Source organism: Schistocerca piceifrons, chromosome 9, assembly GCF_021461385.2.
Source record: "Schistocerca piceifrons isolate TAMUIC-IGC-003096 chromosome 9, iqSchPice1.1, whole genome shotgun sequence".
In the NCBI taxonomy this organism is placed as follows: domain Eukaryota; kingdom Metazoa; phylum Arthropoda; class Insecta; order Orthoptera; family Acrididae; genus Schistocerca; species Schistocerca piceifrons.
Window position 1 is genome coordinate 99,304,780 of NC_060146.1, and position 22,264 is coordinate 99,327,043.

A 22,264-nucleotide genomic window follows, 5' to 3' on the forward strand; every position below is an offset into this window, starting at 1 on the left:
GTATGATTTATGATTGTATGCCCTAGGAGCATAAATTTTCTCCAGTACGTGACTAACGGCGTTTTGAGTCATTTGTTTAACGATTTTATGACAATTAAGTTACCACGAGAGTAGAATTGAAAAAAAAATTCTGTTAACTTTGTTCCAGCAACACACTGAAGGATAAAATGTATATATCCCCATTTCATTGTGACCCACCCATAGATATTAAGTGAACAGAGTCTGAGGCACTCTTTTTGTTTGTTCTACAGGACAAACCAAATAATGGCAGCCTGGTAGCTGCGTGAAAGCGTGGAGTGACTTGGACACAACTCACAGTGACCCCTCCCCTTTCCCCCATGTAATTTAGAGAGAACGTGAAGGACGCACACCATAGCAACTTCCCCTTCTCTACCCTTGTGAATGGAAGTGTAGGACGCCAGCCAAAGCGGCTACAACCACGTGTGTAAAAATTATTTGTGAACTTTTTCTTTCAGGTTTAGAAAAGACTGCTAAGAGATATATATCTGTTTATGTATCATGTTATTTTCTTTGAATAGGTGTATGTAAAAATGTATTTAATGGATCTAAGATTTTCATAATTTTTCAATTTGTATATGTTTGTTTGTCTAAGGCAATATGTATGCCAAAATATTTCATTGACTTTGCTTAAAATTTTGAGTAATGACATTGTTTAAAAGGCAGTGAATATGCCTACAATTTAAATAATTAATATAGGTAATCAGTTTTCTTCAATGTTTCTACAGGTTTATATTTCAATTTTGATTTTCATAGGGAGTTAAACTGTACTCTTGCTTCCCTTTTTGTAATTAAATTTTTTTTTCATTTATTAACATTCATAAACAAAAAAATTTAAGTAGAGGGTGATGTAGGGAAGCAGCCTACTCACGCTGTAGTAAATTCACATCAGTTTCCATTGTGTGCCAGCCAGTCTGCTGTAACTAGCTCTGACGTCATAAATGTTGCGCAATACCTTAAAATCAAGCAAATGAACTAAAACTTTTCTAGCAGGTCAGAAATAATACTAAATTAATGTGTGTTAAAAATCAGTTCGATAACTTCAGCCATTTCCGAGATTTGGACGTTTTTCTGGAAAAATCATTGGCGCAACAGAAAAGAGCTAGAGACTTCAAAATTTATATTTAGATTCATTTTTCATAATGATTTAATAAAAACGGTACTTTGGATGTCACAAATTAAGACTTTAGTGGAAATTCATGATTTTCTGGTTTTCGTCTCAAAACTGAAGGAAGCAAGATAGATTAAGTAGGCTAGTAAATAAGGCTAGGATGTTTAGATTTAAATAGGTTGGAGGTCCGCTATGATTATGAAGATGTGTAAAGTTTCTTTTTAATACCTATAAAATTATAGCGATAGCGGATCTCAAAAAGGGACAGTTCAGAGCTCATCTGCTGCGTGCAGTGTAATTTAATTAATTCTCTCGCTCAAAGTATTTAACTTAGCCACGTCAAAATTTTATTATCAATACTTACCTGCGTGCTGAATGCACGTTTAAATTAAGAACTTCATCGGCCATCAGCCAAAGAAGCTATAAATTATTATGTAACTTGAAGTGGTGCGTTACTAGCCCAGCGGCTAGTCGGGAGAGCGGATTTAATCAGGCGTTCCCTCAGCCGTCCGCACCGCGGCTTTATATATAAGAACACTGCGCGAGGAAGAAAGGCCCCAGTTCTCTCCAGACGCTGAATGACACGCCATCTGTGTCGGTAGTCGCGTCGCATCAGTGTATCTGCTACAAACAGCCTCGGGTGCCGTATTAAGTTACTAGAGATACGCGGAACCATGAAGACATTTTATGTGAAGTGTTAATTCTGGAATGATTTTCATTATCTAGCTTCAGTTTGCGTATTGTCGTATTTTCACGTGCCGTCGCGGGACAGACATTCTACCAAATATTTAGCGTGGCGTTTGATGAAGTATTTTCATCAAATTATGGCGAGCATTCTTTTTAACATTTAATTCGGACATTTATAGTTGCATCAGCGCATTAGACTCTGGACTGTTCTGTTAGTTAGGTTGTAGGGATACTTGTGTTGTTTATCAGTGAATTCAGAATATACTCAACTATTTTGGAAAACCGTTTTTGATTAGAAATCCCGGACAATCTCCTAATTCCTCAGAGCTATAAGCTGCAGCTATAAGAACATTCTCAGGTAAAGTGGGCACTAGGATATCTATTTACTGGCTCCAAGTTTTATTAAATCACTTTCTGGGGGTCACGGAGTAAATAGAGAGCCAGTGTTGAGAACGGCAAAAGACAGCAATAACAACATTCAAAAAGCTAGAAATGTTACAACATTCAAGCAAGGATACAACAGTAGATTTATACTTTTTACAAACTTATACATCCGCCGCCCCACACTTGCAAGGTAATATCGCTGCAATCCAAATAATTGTAAGGATAGGTGTATGAACAAGTTTCTTTTTATGATGGAGAGGAAAGAGCATTTCATATTTTTGGAGTCGGTGATGTCTTCTTTCACGCTGTAGTTACATGCTAAATCCAGTTTAGATTTTCACCTATTACTACTTCTGTCTCCTTTACTGAAGGAGAGAAGTTGATACTTGTCCAACTTAAAGTAAAAGGTGGTAGAGATTCCCGGTATTTCGGGCTAATTAGCCTAAAATTACCAACCAGTACCGCTTGCGTTTCGAATGGGTTGAGCTTTAGCCCTATATCCTGCACCCATTTAGATAGTGCTCACAGGTCACTATTGAGATTCTCGATAGGTGACTTCATGTTTATTACTCTTGCAATGAGATACAACTGTAGTCATCAGCGTATATGTGGTATCTGCAGTGTGACAAAACTGACGACACATCATTTACGTACAATGAAAAGAGTATAGGACCTAATACCGAACCCTTGGGTATGGCTGATGCTTAAGTGCGTCCACTGTGACTTTATGGTGCCGGACATAACGCAGTAGAGGATACGACGACTTTGTGGCACCCTTCCCTACAGTATCAGCGCATGCATCCAGGTCAGAGAGGGCGTATCGTCATTGTGATAAGTGGGCTCACACTAATATGTTGTTTGTAAATCTCACTCCACCAATAAGCACTGCAATTACATCACATACCCACTCAACCGGCACTGCGTCATTTTGTTCCGTTCCCAATCTACGGGTGCTTCACTTTTTTGCAGGCGGTATGTTTCAGATTCGTCTTTCAACACTTCCCACTGTTTTATACTATTTCATATACCTGCTCTGTGCATGACTGCCTCAAAATAAATTCTCACGGACCGATACTTCAACCTTCTTCGTCCTCTGCAGCTATTATCTGCAACGCTCCTTACAGAACTGCGTTAACTACTCGTATTTGTTAATTTCTCCAGGTTCAGTGGTGCATTTTGTATCTCCATTTACTCCTATACTCTACAAGCCAAATTAAGGTGTGTGGCAGAGGAAACTTCTGGGTGTCCGCAGCTCGTGGTCGTGCGGTAGCGTTCTCGCTTCTCGCGCCCGGGTTCCCGGGTTCGATTCCCGGCTGGGTCAGGGATTTTCTCTGCCTCGTGATGACTGGGTGTTGTGTGATGTCCTTAGGTTAGTTAGGTTTAAGTAGTTCTAGGGGACTGATGACCATAGATGTTAAGTCCCATAGTGCTCAGAGCCATTTTTGAACCAAACTTCTGGAACTATTTATTTGTTCCATTCATTTATTTGTCTGGTTCCGTAGGATTTATTTGCCTAGTTCAGTAAGAGCATGCAATCCAGAGTTACACGGTCATAGAGGGAGCTCTCATTACAAAATTTATGAACAAAAGGATTAAAGATTGAATAAAAGATGAAAAAGCGTTGAGGCATTATACTGCGGTGTAATCACCTTATGGAGGAAGAATGTTGTCAACATTAATAATTCAAAGTAAACGTCTTCACGAAATATTAATTTGGTCAATTGTAACTGAAATAAATGTCATCGAAATTAAATGCGATGTAACTCAGTTTGTTACCAAAAGTTGACCAGAATTTATCTTCATTTCGTTGCTTCGCTGCAGCTGATTTTTCTTTAAGTTTCTTAAGTGAAAACCGCCCGGAGAACACCATATTTCTCAAATGACGTGAAAAGTCAGTTATTGTTGCAGGCACGCAATTTATTACGTCACAAAGTGCAGCTTAAGATTTTACGTAATACTGCTACCTCCCCTTCCCCCCTCTCCCATACCATTTCTCGTGGGTCCTATATAATGTTGCTAACAACTGCTGTATTGTTCGCTTCTTACAATTACAGCTGTTGATAACTACAAAAAATGTTACCATCCGATGGCTACAATTAAGATGCATGGAATGTGATACAAAGACGATTACGTACCTCTTGTTTTCATGGGGAAATAATGAAATGAAACGAATAAACAATATTAATTACTTTTTGTTAATTATATCGAAACTTCCGTACATTATCCCAAGCATTCCAACCACGTTTCCTGATTCAAATACAACTACATTCTTTTTCAGTGTGAGCTGAAATTCAGTATATAATACAGCAGTCCAAATAAGCACTTTGTTTACACTATTAATTTGGTTTAGTTTTATGAATTACAGTAATTGTGAGGTAATTAGATGTTGTTATGTTGGCCAGTAGCATAGGTAGCTGACAGTAGTCAGCTACCTACAGGTTTCAAACATTGTAATTACAGTGTATTTTGTATCTCTTTTGATAGTCGATTGTTCGAAATGACAAGCCATAAGAAATTTACGGGACAGACCTCAGAAGGCGAATTTACTACCTGTTGGCATAACAGTTAATAATGCAGTCCAAATTAACTTCGAAATCTTATGAAGATTGAGCTGTTACGTTTCAATACGAATCAATAACATTACAGAAAAAATGTTTTCCAAATCTGCGGGAAACTATTATACATAACAGAAGTAGTGTGCCACAAGGAAACATCTGAATACTTGTGGCATCTCACTCCAATTTCTTAGTTCTGCTACAAGCCTCCTGAACATGAATTATACTGAGTAGTGCATATCGTTTTGTGCAGTTGCACTTTCCTCTAAATGAGTGAAAATTGTCAGTAACGATCCTGTGTTGCAATACATGCAAAGGGATGACAGAGCTACAATTCCGAGACACCTCAGCGAAGTTCGCATAACAGTCTGACCACCATTTTCTGGGCTAACAATATTTATGGTTAGTATATAAGGTTGTCCCAAAATAAAACACTATAAAATGAAAGTGATTAAAGTTAGCAAACCTTCTGTCAGAAGCAGTGCAGGTCATTCCTACAGTGGAGATGGTACCATTCAGTTTCTGCACAAGACATCGAACCTTCATTCTATCCTCAACCTAACAATTTAAATTGGTCACCTTCTTTGGGTACCCTAGGACAGTAAAATTTCGGTTTTACAAGAATTCCGTATTTGGCAGATCCTTCCCTATGAACCATTGACCTTGCCGTTGGCAGGGAGGTTTGCATGCCTCAGCGATGCAGATAGCCGTACCGTAGATACAACCACAACGGAGGGGTATCTGTTGTGAGGCCAGACAAACGTGTGGTTCCTGAAGAGGGGCAGCAGCCTTTTCAGTAGTTGCAGGGGCAACAGTCTGGATGATTGACTGAACTGGCCTTGTAACATCAACCAACATAGCATTGCTGTGCTGGAACTGCGAATGGATTGTAACATCAACCAACACAACATTGCTGTGCTGGAACTGCGAATGGATGAAAGCAAGGGGAAACTACAGCCGTAATTTTTCCCGAGGGCATGCAGCTTCGGGGGTATGGTTAAATGATGATGGCGTCCTATTGGGTTAAATATTCCGGAGGTAAAATAGTCCTCCATTCGGATCTTCGAGCGGAGACTACTCAGGAGGACTTCATTATCAGGAGAAGGAAAATTGGCGTTTTACGGGTCGGAGCATGGAATGTCAGATCCCTTAACCGACCAGGTAGGCTAGAAAATTTAAGAAAGGAAATGGATGGTTTAAATTTGGATATAGTGGGAATTAGAGGTTTGGTGGCAGGAGGAACAGGACTTCTGGTGAGGTGAATACAGGATTATAAATACAAAGTCAAAGAGGCGTAATGCAAGAAGGTCTAATAACGAATAAAAAAACAGGAACGCAGATAAGCTACAACGAACAGCATAATGAACGCATTATCATAGCCAAGACAGACACGAAGCCCACGCTTACTACAGTAATATAAGTTTATATGCAACTAGGTCAGCAGATGATGAAGAGATTGAAGAAATGTATTATGAGTTACAAGAAATTATTCAAACAGCTAAGGAAGACACAATTTAATAGTCATGGGGACTGGAATTCGATACTAGGAAAAGGAAGAGAAGGAAAAGTAGTAGGTGAATATGAAGTGGGGGTAAGGAATGAAAGAGGAAGTCGCCTGGTAGACTTTTGCACAGAGCATAACTGAATCATTGCAAACACTTGGTTCAAGAATAATAAAAGAAGATTGTACATGTGAAAGAGATCTGGAGACACCGGAAGGTTTCAGATTGATTATATAATGGTAAGACAGAGATTTAGGAACCACGTTTTAAGTTGTAAGTCATTTTTAGGGCAGATGTGAACTTTGTCCACAATTTATTGATTATGAACTGTAGATTAAAATTGAAGAAACCACACAAAGGAATAAGACGAGAGAGGACCTGAATAAACTGAAAGAATTAGAGGTTATACAGAGTTTCAGAGTGAGCGTTAGGGAACGATTGATAAGAACAGGGGAAAGTAATACAGTAGAAGAAGATGGGTGGCTTTGAGAGACGAAATAGTGAAGGCAGCAGAGGATCAAATAGGTAAAAAGACGAGGGCTAATAGAAATCCTTGGGTAACAACAGAAATATTGAATGTAAATGATGATAGCAGAAAATTGAAAAGTGCAGTAAATGTAGAAGGCTAAAAGGAATACAAAAGTCTGAAAAATGAGATTTACAGGAAGTGCAAAACTAGGATAATTGATAGAGTGGAATTAAATCAACAGATGTTGAAGGAATTAGATTATGAAATGAGACACTTAAAGTAGTAGATGAGTTTTGCTGTTTGGCACCAAAATAACTGAGGATGGTCGAAGTAGCGAGTATATAAAATGTAGACTAGCGATGGCAAGGAAAGCGTTTTTGGAGAAGAGAAAGTTGCTAACATCAAGGGTAGATTTAAGTGTCAAGAAGTTGATACAATTAAACTGTTCTCTGAAGCCACGAGCTGATGTTATTAAATACTGCATTAGCTACACCACTTATTTTAAGCTCCACTCCTTTCACAATAACACTTACGTCATTCGTGAATAGCGTGTTGAAAAAATGATTGTCGGTACCACCGTAATAGAGCTAACTTCTGCAATTCAGAGAATGTCTTTCTTGCAACGAGTCATTACATACGAACCTCACTTAATGCTAATAAAAAAACAGCACACGAAAATGTAAACAGCTTCAGTAGTATGTGTAAGTACTTGTAGGTAGGAGTATTTGCAGGTATTTTTCTGGCTTAGAGGACAAACGTTCGGGTAGGATTATTATTTCTCTCGGTGATCACCCCTTCAACCTTTGGCAATGCATGTTACATATTCGACAAGTGAACATCGCCAGAATATTACATGAGCGACGGTTCTGCGGTCTTTCTACGTCCTACTAAACCTGCAGCACTCCCCTTAAACAATGTTGCTCCCTAGCAAGTTGTGTCACAAATGGGATAGCTTTAAACCTTGAACAAAAACGCAGTCCATTCAGTTTCGTACTGTCAAAAATATGGCGCCTCCTACTGACCTCGTTAACCAACAAGAACTAGTAAACAGCGTAGAAGATTGTAACTTCCTATGTGTACATATTGTGAAAACTTGAACTGAAAAAAAAAAACATTTAGCAGGTCTACTAAAACATTTGTGTGCGACTACTTTTGCGACATGAGTAACTCCTAACTTTTGGGACACAGAAGTCAGTAAGTTAATATATCCCACATATTTTCATTTATTGATGTCTTGTGGGATACTATTGTGGAGTAACCACGCTTAGGCAAAAAGTATTCACTGCCCAAAAGAAAGCAATCGGACCTGTGTATGGAGTTCACAGACGTACATCTTGCTGGTATCTCTGTAAGTCGCTAGTCCTATTCGTGGAGGTAAAAACAGAAGGGAGTTGTCATTACAAACTTAAAGCCGGTGTCCTCCATCTTATGTAGCCCAAAACATTAGGTTTACCACGTTTATACCTCTATCGTACACTGCTGTGATATGGAGCATGTGTTGGAAAGTGATTAAACAACGAACATCAACAAATTTAAAGCAGGGATAGTGCAGTAAATAAAATAGAATCAAGCAATGCTGAGGGAATATGATTTGGAAATGTGACTCTAAAATGCGAGTTTTGCTTTATGAGCAGGAAAATAATTGATGTAAAAAGCTGAAGATGATATAAAATGTATGAAGACGACAGCAAGTAAGGCTTTTCTGAAAAATTTTTTAAGAAGAGAGGTTTATGGTGAAATGTGATCCAAAGGAAAGATTTTTGTCTTTTGCAGTTGAATGTCGTACTTGTTTCTACCAAATATGTTACACTTACTCATGGTAGATATCAGTTGAAGTTTATAATATAAAGGAAATTATTTTGTTATACACATTTTTATAGGAGAGCTGTAGTGATTCTTGGCGGCACGTTTGAATTATTTAACTTTTCAGAAATTTTATAGTTGTGTTCCTATAAACTTACATTTATAAATATCCTTTTCATGTAATCACGCTTTCTCCCGCATGTACTACATGCATTTAATATCAGTTAATAGGTCACATTTAAACATTTCGCTGCATGTGACCTATCATGTAGCGCACTGCACGTGGTCTTACATATATGCTACAGGGCTGACTGAAGGATCGTAGTAGCTGTAGGGTGGTTATTGGGGTGAGGATAGAGGGAATGTGAGTGGTGAGGGACTGTGTGTCTGCACATTTCTTCATCGTTTTTTGTAGTAACTCATGAATTAGTGAGTGATGTCCTTCTGCTATTGCTTTTTGTCATTTAACATATTGTTTCTTTCGTTATGGTCTTTTGCAGTGCGAAGTATTCTTTCTCCAGGGCAAGTTTTCGCTTTGTTTTGTTGTTGAAAATAGATATTTTCACTATGCTACATTCTCAATACAGTATCCCCAAGAGGGTGCATATGTTTTGGAAGCAACACCATACACGAAATTTACTACTGTGTCATACAAACCACACCATCATGCTCGCATCCAATAAACGTGCTGACTTTTAAGTTCTCACAAAAACAATAAAAGAAAAATTCCGTCTTTGCTCCACATTGTATGTGAATTTCACAAAATATTCACCTTTGTATTGTATATACTTATTGCTTGTATTCGAACCAGTTCTGGAAACTGACATTGATACTCCGAAAAAACGATTTTAGAAACATTTAGCAGCTGCTTGTGGTGTTTTGAAATCACTTTCCACGAATTTTTTGTTGACATAAGGAACAACAAATATCCATTTGGTAATAAGTCAAGTATGCCTGGGTAAAGAGATCTTCTCCATCATATAATTAATTTTGTGGTTTAATGCAGGTAGACTGAAACATTCGATTTATGTTTATTTTTCGGTATGTGTGAATAAATCCTAGTGTTCATTTCAGGTTAAAATGACCTATACGAATTTTGAATTTACTTAGACGTGTTTTTTGAGCACTTCCTTGCATCAGCTGACACTAGCCAGATTTCGAGCATGAATTAAATTGTGCAGAATTCACTGGCAAGAGATTTCATCATCAGTTATGGTAAAGTTGGCGAAAGAAGGTCCCTGACTGCTGGCAGCACTGTTGCCACCTTCCAAGTACAGAATGCAAAAGGCATCAGACACGAGATGTTGCCTTAGAGATGTAAACAAAATTCCATTACATTATTCGTTGAAGCAACATGGGAAACCCCTACATCAAACCGACTGCAGCTGTCGGGGATCGTCTTTAACTTATTCCAGTACTATAAACTGTAGTGCAAAACAGAATGTAGCACAGTCTTCAATACACTTAACGATGGCCGTGTCTCACAGTGAGTCACAAGCCAATGCTTTGCAGCCATGTTGCGTTGAGGACGAGAACAGATTTTGGTCACCTTCACAAAATTGATCGCTGATGGAAACATGAAGACAACGAAATTCTCCAGTCCAGTGGTAAACAGTTTTCCTCTGTAGACGATTACTAACAGTTGAAGAAAATAATTGAGGGCACTCTTGTTGAGTTACACCTTTATGAAAACTGTAAAGAATCACACTTTAAATTTCCATTTTTCTTTCCACAACATCATTTCTATTAACACTAACAGTAAACAAAGTACACTGCCAATTTCTGAGGTTTCTTTGTTTTCTTAATATCAGATTTAAAAAATTTAAAGCAAGAACATTGTTTATGAAAACTCAAAATACAACGCTGGTATATTCCAAAAGCAATCACAGACTACAATGGTTTGCTCCTGATCAAACGGCTAGGGGCCATAGTTTCACTGTGTTACGCAATCGCCAATTTAGCAGTGCTCTCCCACAACTAGAACTGGACATTAATGGACAGACAGATCTCAACAAGGTATGAGTGAAGACAGTCTACTAAAGCAGGTTGTGACAATAGCCTGACTGCTGAGATTCTGCCATGAAGTCACCACTCCAGGCACTTACCCATGACAAAGAGGGATCCCTCATAGGTGCAGACCCCCGTGATGAAGGGCACATGTTGGAAGTCCCCAGAGTACAGCAGCTGTGCGGGGTCCCTCGGGAAGAATGCCCCACCTTCGGCGTCAGCTGGCTCCACTGTAGTGCCCACAAAGGGGAACAGCACACTGCGGGCCTTGTCCTGCAACAAACATGTTTCAGCACAGTCTGAGCAGGGATAAATACTTACAGCCCAGTCCAGGCATGGACAGTCTCCTGGCTGCCTGGTGGCTCCTTACTATTCGATTACAGTATCCAGTAATGGAAATGTTTTGTAATGCCTGCTTTTTTGTGTAAATGCTGCTTTCAGCAAGGCAGGTGTTAAGCTCCTCGCCACACATCCTTTGATAAGGCAGGCTTAAAGTGGTGTACACTTGTTTGAAATTCCCATCTAGATCAAAACGGCGCACCGAATTGGGACTCGCACCAAAAACCTTGCCTTTCATGACTGTTGCTGTTAATGACTGAACCATCCAGGCATGGGTTTAGAGATATAAGCGCAGCTTCACTTGTGTCAGTACCTCTCGCCCACTTCCCACTTCCCGAACATTGTTGAAGCTCTCCTGCATACATTCGTTCCCAGTCTTCAAGAAGGGTCGTTGAGCAGATGCGCAAAACTATAGACCGATATCTCTGACGTCTATCTGTTGTAGAATTTTAGAACATGTTTTTTGCTCGCGTATCATGTCGTTTCTGGAAAGCCAGAATCTACTCTGTAGCAATCAACATGGATTCCGGAAACAGCGATCGTGTAAGACCCAATTCGCTTTATTTGTTCATGAGACCCAGAAAATATTAGATACAGGCTCCCAGGTAGAAGCCATTTTCCTTGACTTCCGGAAGGCATTCGATACAGTTCCGCACTGTCGCCTGATAAACAGAGTAAGAGCCTATTGAATATCAGACCAGCTGCGTGGCTGGATTGATGAGTTTTTAGCAAACAGAACACAGCATGTTGTTCTCAATGGAGAGACGTCTACAGACGTTAAAGTAACCTCTGGAGTGCCACAGGGGAGTGTTATGGGACCATTGCTTTTCACAATATATATAAATGACCTAGTAGATAAGTGTCAGAAGTTCCATGCGGCTTTTCGCGGATGATGCTGTAGTATACAGAGAAGTTGCAGCATTAGAAAATTGCAGCGAAATGCAGGAAGATCTGCAGCAGATAGGCACTTGGTGCAGGGAGAGGCAACTGACCCTTAACATAGACAAATGTAATGTATTGCGAATACATAGAAAGAAGGATCCTTTATTGAATGATTATATGATAGCGGAACAAACACTGGTAGCAGTTACTTCTGTAAAATATCTGGGAGTATGCGTGCGGAACGATTTGAAGTGGAATGATCATATAAAATTAATTGTTGGTAAGGCGGGTGCCAGGTTGAAATTAATTGGGAGAGTCCTTAGAAAATTTAGTCCATCAACAAAGGAGGTGGCTTACAAAACACTCGTTCGGCCTATACTTGAGTATTGGTCATTAGTGTGGGATCCGTATCAGGTCGGGTTGACGGAGATCCAAAGAAGAGCGGCGCGTTTCGTCACAGGGTTATTTGGTAAGCGTGATAGCGTTACGGAGATGTTTAGCAAACTCAAGTGGTAGAATCTGCAAGAGAGGCGCTCTGCATCGAGGTGTAGCTTGCTGTCCAGGTTTCGAGAGGGTGCGTTTCTGGATGAGGCATCGAATATATTGCTTCCCCCTACTTATACCTCCCGAGGAGATCACGAATGTAAAATTAGAGAGATTCGAGCGCGCACGGAGGCTATCCGGCAGTCGTTCTTCCCGCGAACCATACGCGACTGGAACAGTAAAGGGAGGTAATGACAGTGGCACGTAAAGTGCCCTCCGCCACACACCGTTGGGTGGCTCGCGGAGTAAAAATGTAGATGTAGATGTAGGTACCCCTAGCAGTTTTATGTAGATGATGCTGTTATCTACAAACAAGCACTATCTGAATAAAGGTGCTTAAATATCTGTGCAGATAAGTTTTTATGATTGCGCACAAATTGGCAACTTAAATGTACAGAAAACTGAAACTGTGCGTTTAATGAAACGCCAGAAAGTACCACTACTTCACTACAATATCAATGATTCATAAATCATTGCACCAGGCAGTCAAATAGCTACAGGCAGAGTCTCCTTGCCAATATTGCCATACAATCAATATTAATTACAATTAGTGAACTCATATAAATATATAGATGTAATAATTTGTACCGATATGAAATTGAATGGTGACAAATGTTCAATCACAAGTGGCCAATTTCAGTTCTTTACTGGCATACTGAGACATATGAATCACTTACACATCCATTTAGAAAATATTACCATGTTTATGGGGCTCATACCAAACTGAACTAACAGGCTTATTCAACGTTAACAAATACACTGAGGTGACAAGTTATGGGATAGCGATGTGCAAATACACAGATGGCGGTAGTATCGCGTACACAAGGTATAAAAGGGTTGTGCATTGGCGGAACTGTCATTTCTACTCAGGTGATTCATATGAAAGGCCTCAGACGTTATTATGGCTGCATGACGGGAATTAACAGACACTGAACTCAGAACTGTTGTTGCAGCTAGATGCATGGGACATTTTGTTGACGAAATCGTTAGGGAATTCAAGATTCTGTGATAGTGATAAGAACTCGTGGAGAATGCCAAATTTCAGGCATTTCCTCTCCCCACGGACAATGCAATGGCCGACGGCCTTCACTTAACGACCGAGGCAGTGACGTTTGTGTAGAGTTGTCAGTGCTAACAGACAAGCCACACTGCGTGAAATAACCGGAAAATGGTTCAAATGGCTCTAAGCACCATGGGACTTAAAATCTGAGGTCTTCAGTCCCCTAGACTTAGAACTACTTAAACCTAACTAACCTAAGGACATTACATACATCCATGCCTGAGGCAGGATTGGAACCTGCGCCCGTAGCAGCAGCGCGGTTCCGGACTGAAGCGCCTAGAACCGCTAGGCTACACCGGCAAATAACCGCAGAAATCAATATGGGAAGTATGACGAACGTATCCGTCAGAACAGTGCGGCGAAATCTGACGTTAATCGGCTATTGCGGCAGACGACCTTTGCTAATAGCACAACATCTCCTGCAGCGCCTCTCTTGGGTTTGTGACCCTATCAGCTGAACCCTAGACGACTGGAAAACCGTGGCTGAGTAGATGAGTCCCGATTTTAGTTATTAAGCGCTGATGGCTAGGTCCGAGTGTGGCACTGATTACACGATGTCATGGACCCAAGTTGTTAACAATGCATAGTGGTGGCTTCATAATGGTGTGGGTTGTGTTCACATGAAACGGACTGGGTCCTCTGGTCGAACTGAACCAATCATTGACTGGAAATGGTAACGCCTGACTGCTTTAAGACCATTTGCATTCATTCATGGACTTCATGTTCCCAAACAAGGGTGGAATTTTTATGGAAGTCTGTGCGCCACGTCACCCAGCCACATTTGTTCGTGATGGGTTTGAAGAACATTGTGAATAATTCGAGCAAATCAAAGGCCAGCCGGACTGCCTGGTATGGAACTGCCTGACATGGATCTCATCGAAGATTTTTGGGACATAATCAAGTAGTCAGTTCGTGCACAAAATCCTGCACAGGCAACACCATCACAGTTGCGGACAGCTATAGAGACAGCGTAGTTCAGTGTTTCTCCAGGGAACTTTCAACGACTTTTGTCTATGACACATTGAGCTGTTGCACTCTGCCAGGCAAAAGCAGGTTCGACACGATATTAGGGGGTCTCCCATGACTTTTGTCACCTCAGCGCAGCCCGAATAATGACGGGTTTGATCCACACAGGAACGACCATCACTGCGATGCTGAAAAACTTGAACTGATAGATGTTTGAATAATGTCGTCAGTTACCCTGCAAAAGCATACTAACCAAGTTTCAAGAGCCATTACTAACAAAGGGACCCTCCATACTGTAAATCACGGATCTTGATGCGCTTCAAATATGTTGTAGAGGCTCTTACCTTGATTACCTGGCTATCCGGTTTTTTAGCGACAGGCTTTGGTTTTTGAGAAAATCGATTTTGAAGTTCATTGCGCGCTTTGTATCGCCATAACATTACACATATTCCGACCAAGTCAACGTAGCGTAGCGGTAAAGGTTCACGGCTATTGCGCTGGAGGTACCGTGTTCGAATCTTGCTTGTGTACTTTTGTTTTTTTCAAAATCGACCGAATTATTCAATTTTATTTCAAAGAATATCAAAGAAACAGTGTAAGGTGTGCGAAATTATAAAGATCTATTTAGTTATTAATTTTTTCTTGTATACAAGATTAAAAAAAATATGACACATTGATACTTACCATAGAAACAGGCGGAGCACAAATTTTCGCAGCACCACGCGCATTTTATGAAAGGAACCCTGTTGCAGGCGCACGGTTTCTTCATGAGCGATGCCGGGAAACACAATTCTTTTACATCCAAAAAGATTTCTCTTTAATCCGCCAGTTTTGATGCGAACCATGCGTATCTAATCATGCTTTCAAAATCATGTGCGCTGAATCGATGTAGGATTAGCGAATGTAATTTTATCGAATCTTTCCTAGAAGCGATCTCTTTATTGTCTTTCATCAAGTCGGGAGCATTCTGAATAATTTTCGTGAAGATTTTAACCTTTCGGTAAAAATAAACATCGCAGGCCTGGCAAAGGAGTGCACTTTGGTGGGACTACTATTAGGGTGCAGGTGCTTGCTTCCCTTTCATCAGTGAACAGACGATCGTATAAAGTTGAATCGGTTTGCTCTCCCCACGAATCGATAAGGTAAAAAAAATAAATTTCAGTCCCACCTACGGAAGAATTACAGAGCGCAAAAATTGTTTATACACCAGTTTCGTGAACTTACTGGATTTCGCGCAGGACACGACTACATTTCTGTATTTCCAAGTTAATTCATCTACTCGTTTTTGAACTTTAGGGCGAAATTTTTCGGACGTTTCTTGCATACATAAAAATCGTATGGGAGCAGCATTCAAACATGCTACCTCCAGCGCGGTAACCGTGAACCTTTACCGGTGCGCTACGGTGACTTGTTCGGAATACATGCAATATTACGGATATACAAAGCGCACAATGAACTTCAAAATCGATTTTCTCAAAAACAAGGCCTGTCGCTAAAAAACCGGATAGCCAGGTACTCAGGGTGCCTCTACAACATTTGAAGCTCAAGATCCGTGATTTACAGTATGGAGGGCTCCCTTGTAAGTGAAGAATCTACGAACGGCCTGCTACGTATCGTTTCCGTTGGAACTGCAAAAACAACAGTAGACTAACTGCAGTGTGCACATTGTTTGCCCACACACCATACGCAATGGAACGGCAAGAGATCCCGTTTTGTGCTACAGTGTTAACAAGGGAACCTCCCTCCCGCACCCCTTCAGATTTAGTGGTAAGATTACCCAGAGGATAGCTCGTCAAAAACTGAACACAGATCAAGCATGAAAACCAGTTGTACTGAACAGTAAAAACAAAAGCAAAACAGAACCAGTGGACGTCCAAGCTCAACAAGTGCAACACTGTGTAGAACGTAAGCCATAGCCTTGTGGTTATGTGGTCACGGCGTTGGACTGTGAAGTGGGTTACATCTTGGTGCTATTTATTTTTATTTATTTTTTCACAACTTTATGAACTGTCCGTCCGATCATTGAAATGTCTGCCCTCTTTCTGTAGTCTTGGCAGTTGTCATACTATACGCTGATTACAAAATATAAGTCATGGTAAGAATACGTTATTGTCACAAGTAAATGTGTTGAACAATGAGAGCAGGCGAAATACCGCATACACCATTCACAGATATCAAACCAAGAAATAAACGGGTGTGAACTATGTTACGACAAAAGAATTCAAGAATCAACACTTCCAAAACAGTACGTTACTTCGAAAACGTTAGCCGGCCGGTGTGGCCGAGTGGTTCTAGGCGCTTCAGTTTTGAACCTCGCGACCGCTACGGTCACAGTTTCGAAACCTGCCTCGGGCATGGATGTGTGTGATGTCCTTAGGTTAGTTAGGTTTAAGTAGTTCTAAGTTCTAGGGGACTGATGACCTCAGATGTCAAGTCCCATAGTGCTCAGAGCCATATTTTGAAAAACGTTAAAACCATTTATTTTGTCAATGTACAGAGAAACTGTGGGATTCTAAAACTGTTGCGTTCATTTGTTCCAGGTTATGTGACAAACTGTTATGTTTTCATTATTTACTTCGAAGTGATCACATTCACATTCATACGAACACCTAAATCGGGCAAGGAGGCCTATGTCACTCACTTACCTTGCTGTTGGTGGGAAGGCTTGCGTGCCTCAGCGATACAGATAGCCGTACCGTAGATGCAACCACAACGGAGGGGTATCTGTTGAGAGGCCAGACAAACGTGTGGTTCCTGAAGAGGGGCAGCTGCCTTTTCAGTAGTTGCAGGGGCAACAGTCTGGATGATTGACTGATCTGGCCTTGTAACACTAACCAAAATGGCCTTGCTGTGCTGGTACTGCGAACGGCTGAAAGCAATTTTTCCCGAGGTCATGCAGGTTTACTGTATGGTTAAATGACGATGGGCGTCCTCTTGGGTAATAAAATATTCCCGAGGTAAAATAGTCCCCCATTTGGATCTCCGGACGGGGACTACTCAAGAGGACGCCATTATCAGGAGAAAGAAAAATGGCGTTCTACGGATCGGAGCGTGGAATGTCAGAGTCCTTAATCGGACAGGTAGGTTAGAAAATTTAAAATGGAAATGGATAGGTTAAAGTTAGATATAGTGGGAAATAGAGAAATTCGGTGGCAGGAAGAACAAGACTTTTGGTCAGATGAATACAGGGTTATAAATACAAAAACAAATAGGGGTAATGAAGGTGTAGGTTAAATAATGAATAAAAAAATAGGAATGCGGGTAAGCTACTACAAACAGCATAGTGAACGCATTATTGTGGCGAAGATAGACACGAAGCCCACGCCTACTACAGTAGTACAAGTTCTCTGCAGATGACGAAGAAATTGATAGTGAAGGGAGACGGAAATTTAATAGCCATGGGTGACTGGAATTCGATAGTACGAAAAGGGAGAGAAGGAAACGTAGTAGGTGAATATGGATTGGGGATAAGAAATGAAAGAGGAAGCCGCCTGGAGGAATTTTCCGCAGAGCATAACTTAATCATAGCTAACACTTGGTTCAAGAATCATGAAAGAAGATTGTATACATGGAAGAATCCTGGAGATACTAAAAGGTATCAGATACATTATATAATGGTAAGACAGTGATTTAGGAAACAGGTTTTAAATTGTAAGACATTTCCAGGGGCAGATGTGGACTCTGACCACAATCTATTTGTTATTAACTGTAGATTAAAACTGAAGAAACTGTAAAAAGATGAGAATTTAAGGAGATGGGACCTGCATATACTGACTAAACCAGAGGTTGTCCAGAGTTTCAGAGAAAGCGTAAGGGAACAATTGACAGGAATGGGGGAAAGAAATACAGTAGAAGAAGAATAGGTAGCTTTGAGGAATGAAGTAGCGAAAGCAGCAGAGGATCAAGTAGGTAAAAAGACGAGGGGTGCCTGTCTCACGTAAATGGGCGTTAGTGTTACAATCCCAGGCCAATCCTTGGAAACTTCTGAGCGCCGTTACCTGTGTGTTACATAGTAAATACCCTGCTTGTGTATTAGTTATTTGGTTGTTGCGCGGCCTTCAGCCGAGTTTAATGTCTCTTGAATTAACGTTTTTGTCTTGCCCTTAAGGCATAAGATTGTTATGCTTTTGTTTTAAGATAAGGCATTCTGCCTTTTCATTGTAACTTTTCTTATTACTTAATATGCAACTTAGAGGAGAAAGACTAATTGAGTTCTGTAACAAGTTTCAGCTAGTAATAGCGAATACCCTGCTCAAGAATCGCAAGAGCAGGAGGTATACTTGGAAAAGGCCGGGAGATACGGGAAGATTTCGATTAGATTACATCATGGTCAGACAGAGATTCCGAAATCAGATACTGGATTGTAAGGCGTAGCCAGGAGCAGATATAGACTCAGATCACAATATAGTAGTGATGAAGAGTAGGCTGAAGTTCAAGACATTAGTCAGGAAGAATCAATACGCAAAGAAGTGGGATACGGAAGTACTAAGGAATGACGAGATTCGTCTGAGGTTCTCTAACGCTATAGATACAGCAATAACGAATAGCGCAGTAGGCAGTACAGTTGAAGAGGAATGGACATCTCTAAAAAGGGCCATCACAGAAGTTGGGAAGGAAAACATAGGTACAAAGAAGGTAGCTGCGAAGAAACCATGGGTAACAGAAGAAATACTTCAGTTGATTGATGAAAGGAGGAAGTACAAACATGTTCCGGGAAAATCAGGAATACAGAAATACAAGTCGCTGAGGAATGAAATAAACAGGAAGTGCAGGGAAGCTAAGACGAAATGGCTGCAGGAAAAATGTGAAGACATCGAAAAAGATACGATTGTCGGAAGGACAGACTCAGCATACAGGAAAGTCAAAACAACGTTTGGTGGCATTAAAAGCAACGGTGGTAACATTAAGAGTGCAACGGGAATTCCACTGTTAAATGCAGAGGAGAGAGCAGATAGGTGGAAAGAATACATTGAAAGCCTCTATGAGGGTGAAGATTTGTCTGATGTGATAGAAGAAGAAACAGGAGTCGATTTAGAAGAGATAGGGGATCCAGTATTAGAATCGGAATTTAAAAGAGCTTTGGAGGACTTACGGTCAAATAAGGCAGAAGGGATAGATAATATTCCATCAGAATTTCTAAAATCATTGGGGGAAGTGGCAACAAAACGACTATTCACGTTGGTGTGTAGAATATATGAGTCTGGCGAAATACCATCTGACTTCCGGAAAAGCATCATCCACACAATTCCGAAGACGGCAAGGGCTGACAAGTGCGAGAATTATCGCACAATCAGCTTAACAGCTCATGCATCGAAGCTGTTTACAAGGATAATATACAGAAGAATGGAAAAGAAAATTGAGAATGCGCTAGGTGACGATCAGTTTGGCTATAGGAAAAGTAAAGGGATGAGAGAGGCAATTCTGACGTTACGGCTAATAATGGAAGCAAGGCTAAAGAAAAATCAAGACACTTTCATAGGATTTGTCAACGTGGAAAAAGCTTTCGACAATATAAAATGGTGCAAGCTGTTCGAGATTCTGAAAAAAGTAGGGGTAAGCTATAGGGAGAGACGGGTCATATACAATATGTACAACAACCAAGAGGGAATAATAAGAGTGGACGATCAAGAACGAAGTGCTCGTATTAAGAAGGGTGTAAGACAAGGCTGTAGCCTTTCGCCCCTACTCTTCAATCTGTACATCGAGGAAGCAATGATGGAAATAAAAGAAAGGTTCAGGAGTGGAATTAAAATACAAGGTGAAAGGATATCAATGATACGATTCGCTGATGACATTGCTATCCTGAGTGAAAGTGAAGAAGAATTAAATGATCTGCTGAACGGAATGAACAGTCTAATGAGTACACTGTATGGTTTGAGAGTAAATCGGAGAAAGACGAAGGTAATGAGAAGTAGTAGAAATGAGAACAGCGAGAAACTTAACATCAGGATTGATGGTCACGAAGTCAATGAAGTTAAGGACTTCTGCTACCCAGCAGTAAAATAACCAGTGACGGACGGAGCAAGGAGGACATCAAAAGCAGACTCGCTATGGCAAAAAAGGCGTTTCTGGCCAAGAGAAGTCTGCTAATATCAAATACCGGCCTTAATTTGAGGAAGAAATTTCTGAGGATATACGTCTGGGGTACAGCAAGGAATTCGTGGCGGGCCGCATCATCCCATTCAGTAGACTGATGACCAAAAAAAAAAGGTACGTCCCTTGGTGCAGTGTTTGATCCCCATTGCTGATGCTGTGTTCAAAGACGACGGGCCCCTCTTTACACAGCTCACATCGCCCTGGACTGGTTTTGTGAGCTCGAGGATCAACTGTCGCATCTCCCTGGCTTCCACAGGCACCGGATCTCAATACTATTGAGACTTTGTGTACACTTTTAAGACTAAGGAGCGTGGTCACTATCCACCTCCATCTTCGTTACCGGAACTTACCATTATTTTCGTCGAAGAATGGTATAAGATTCCCTTGAAAACCGTACACCACCTGTATTTATACATCGGGAGCTGACTGGAAGCTTTTTTTCCCTTCACTATATTAACCACGGTAATGTGCTGTATTTTTGATGGTTCCATATTTTTTCCCAATATCTGTAGGTCTAAAACTAAGTATACTGTGCAGTAATGCATTACCTGTAGCGTGCAAAGCGAAAGAATTACTATCGAAACTATGCCGTAGGCTGTGCTTAAGCCGTGGCTTTCCGAAGAGTTGACAGTGAAGTAGAAGGCCCGTTTGGAGAAGCCAGATAACCTTTGCCAAAAAAGAAAACAACTCTTTCGTGCTCGATTTTTCACCTTTACGTAAGAGAAAAACTTTGTGTTCTGCCTTACGGCAGGTCTGGTCATTGGGGAAACCTCGTCAGAGAGGTTCACCGTATAAGCCTCTAGGGAAGTGATTGAGTGGTCGTGTCCCGTTGCCCTCCACTGGTGATGATGAAATGTTAATGAGAACAATACAACACTCAGTCCCTCAGCGGAGAAAATCTCCGACCCAGCCGGAATCGAAACCGGGCCCCTTGGCGAGACAGACCGCCACGCTGTTTACTTAAGAGTAAAGTCTGTAAAATGTTGTACTTGTTCAAGGTTTTCGATGTAGAATATTGGACATTAAATGTAAAGAAAGTTTGAAAATGTAGATATAAAGAAGGGCACGTCAGATACAGTGCACAACAGACATGACAAACATGAAACTCCTGAAACGTATCAGCAGAAACCGAGAAGAATTTAGTATAATTAAAAAGAGAATACTCTCTTTCAAATTCTGAAGGTGGCAGGAGTAAAACATAGGGAGCGAAAGGCTATTTACAATTTGTACAGAAACCAGGTGGCAGTTATAAGAGTCGAGGGACATCAAAGGGAAGCAGTGGCTGGGAAGGCAGTGAGACAGGGTTGTAGCCTCTCCCCGATGTTATTCAATCTGTATGTTGAGCAAGCAGTGAAGGGTAAAAAAGAAAAATTCGGAGTAGGTATTAATATCCATAGAGAAGAAATAAAAACTTTGAGGTTCGCCGATGACATTGTAATTCTGTCAGAGACAGCAAAGGACTTGGAAGAGCAGTTGAATGGAATGGATAGTGTCTTGAAAGGAGTATATAAGATAAACATCAACAAAAGCAAAACGAGGATAATGGAATGTAGTCGAATTAAGTCAGGTGATGCTGAGGGTATTAGATTAGGAAATGAGACACTTAAAGTAGTAAAGGAGTTTTACTATTTGGGGAGCAAAATAACTAATGATAGTCGAAGCAGAGAGGATATAAAATGTAGACTGGCAATGGCAAGGAAAGCGTTTCTGAAGAAGAGAAATTTGTTAACATCGAGTATAGATTTAAATGTCAGGAAGTCGTCTCTGAAAGTATTTGTATGGAGTGTAGCCATGTATGGAAGTGAAACATGGACGATATATAGTTTAGACAAGAAGAGAATA

General features: G+C 40.6%; 1 protein-coding gene across 1 annotated transcript in view; it reads right to left on the reverse strand.

Annotated features, from left to right (window-relative positions):
* The window catches only part of LOC124717250 (esterase FE4-like), a 207,730-nt gene that overhangs the window by 120,906 nt on the left and 64,560 nt on the right, over positions 1 to 22,264 (reverse strand). The window contains exon 6 of the mRNA XM_047244051.1: positions 10,635 to 10,809. Within this exon, the coding sequence (XP_047100007.1) occupies positions 10,635 to 10,809 (175 nt within the window). The remainder of the gene's footprint in view (positions 1 to 10,634; positions 10,810 to 22,264) is intronic.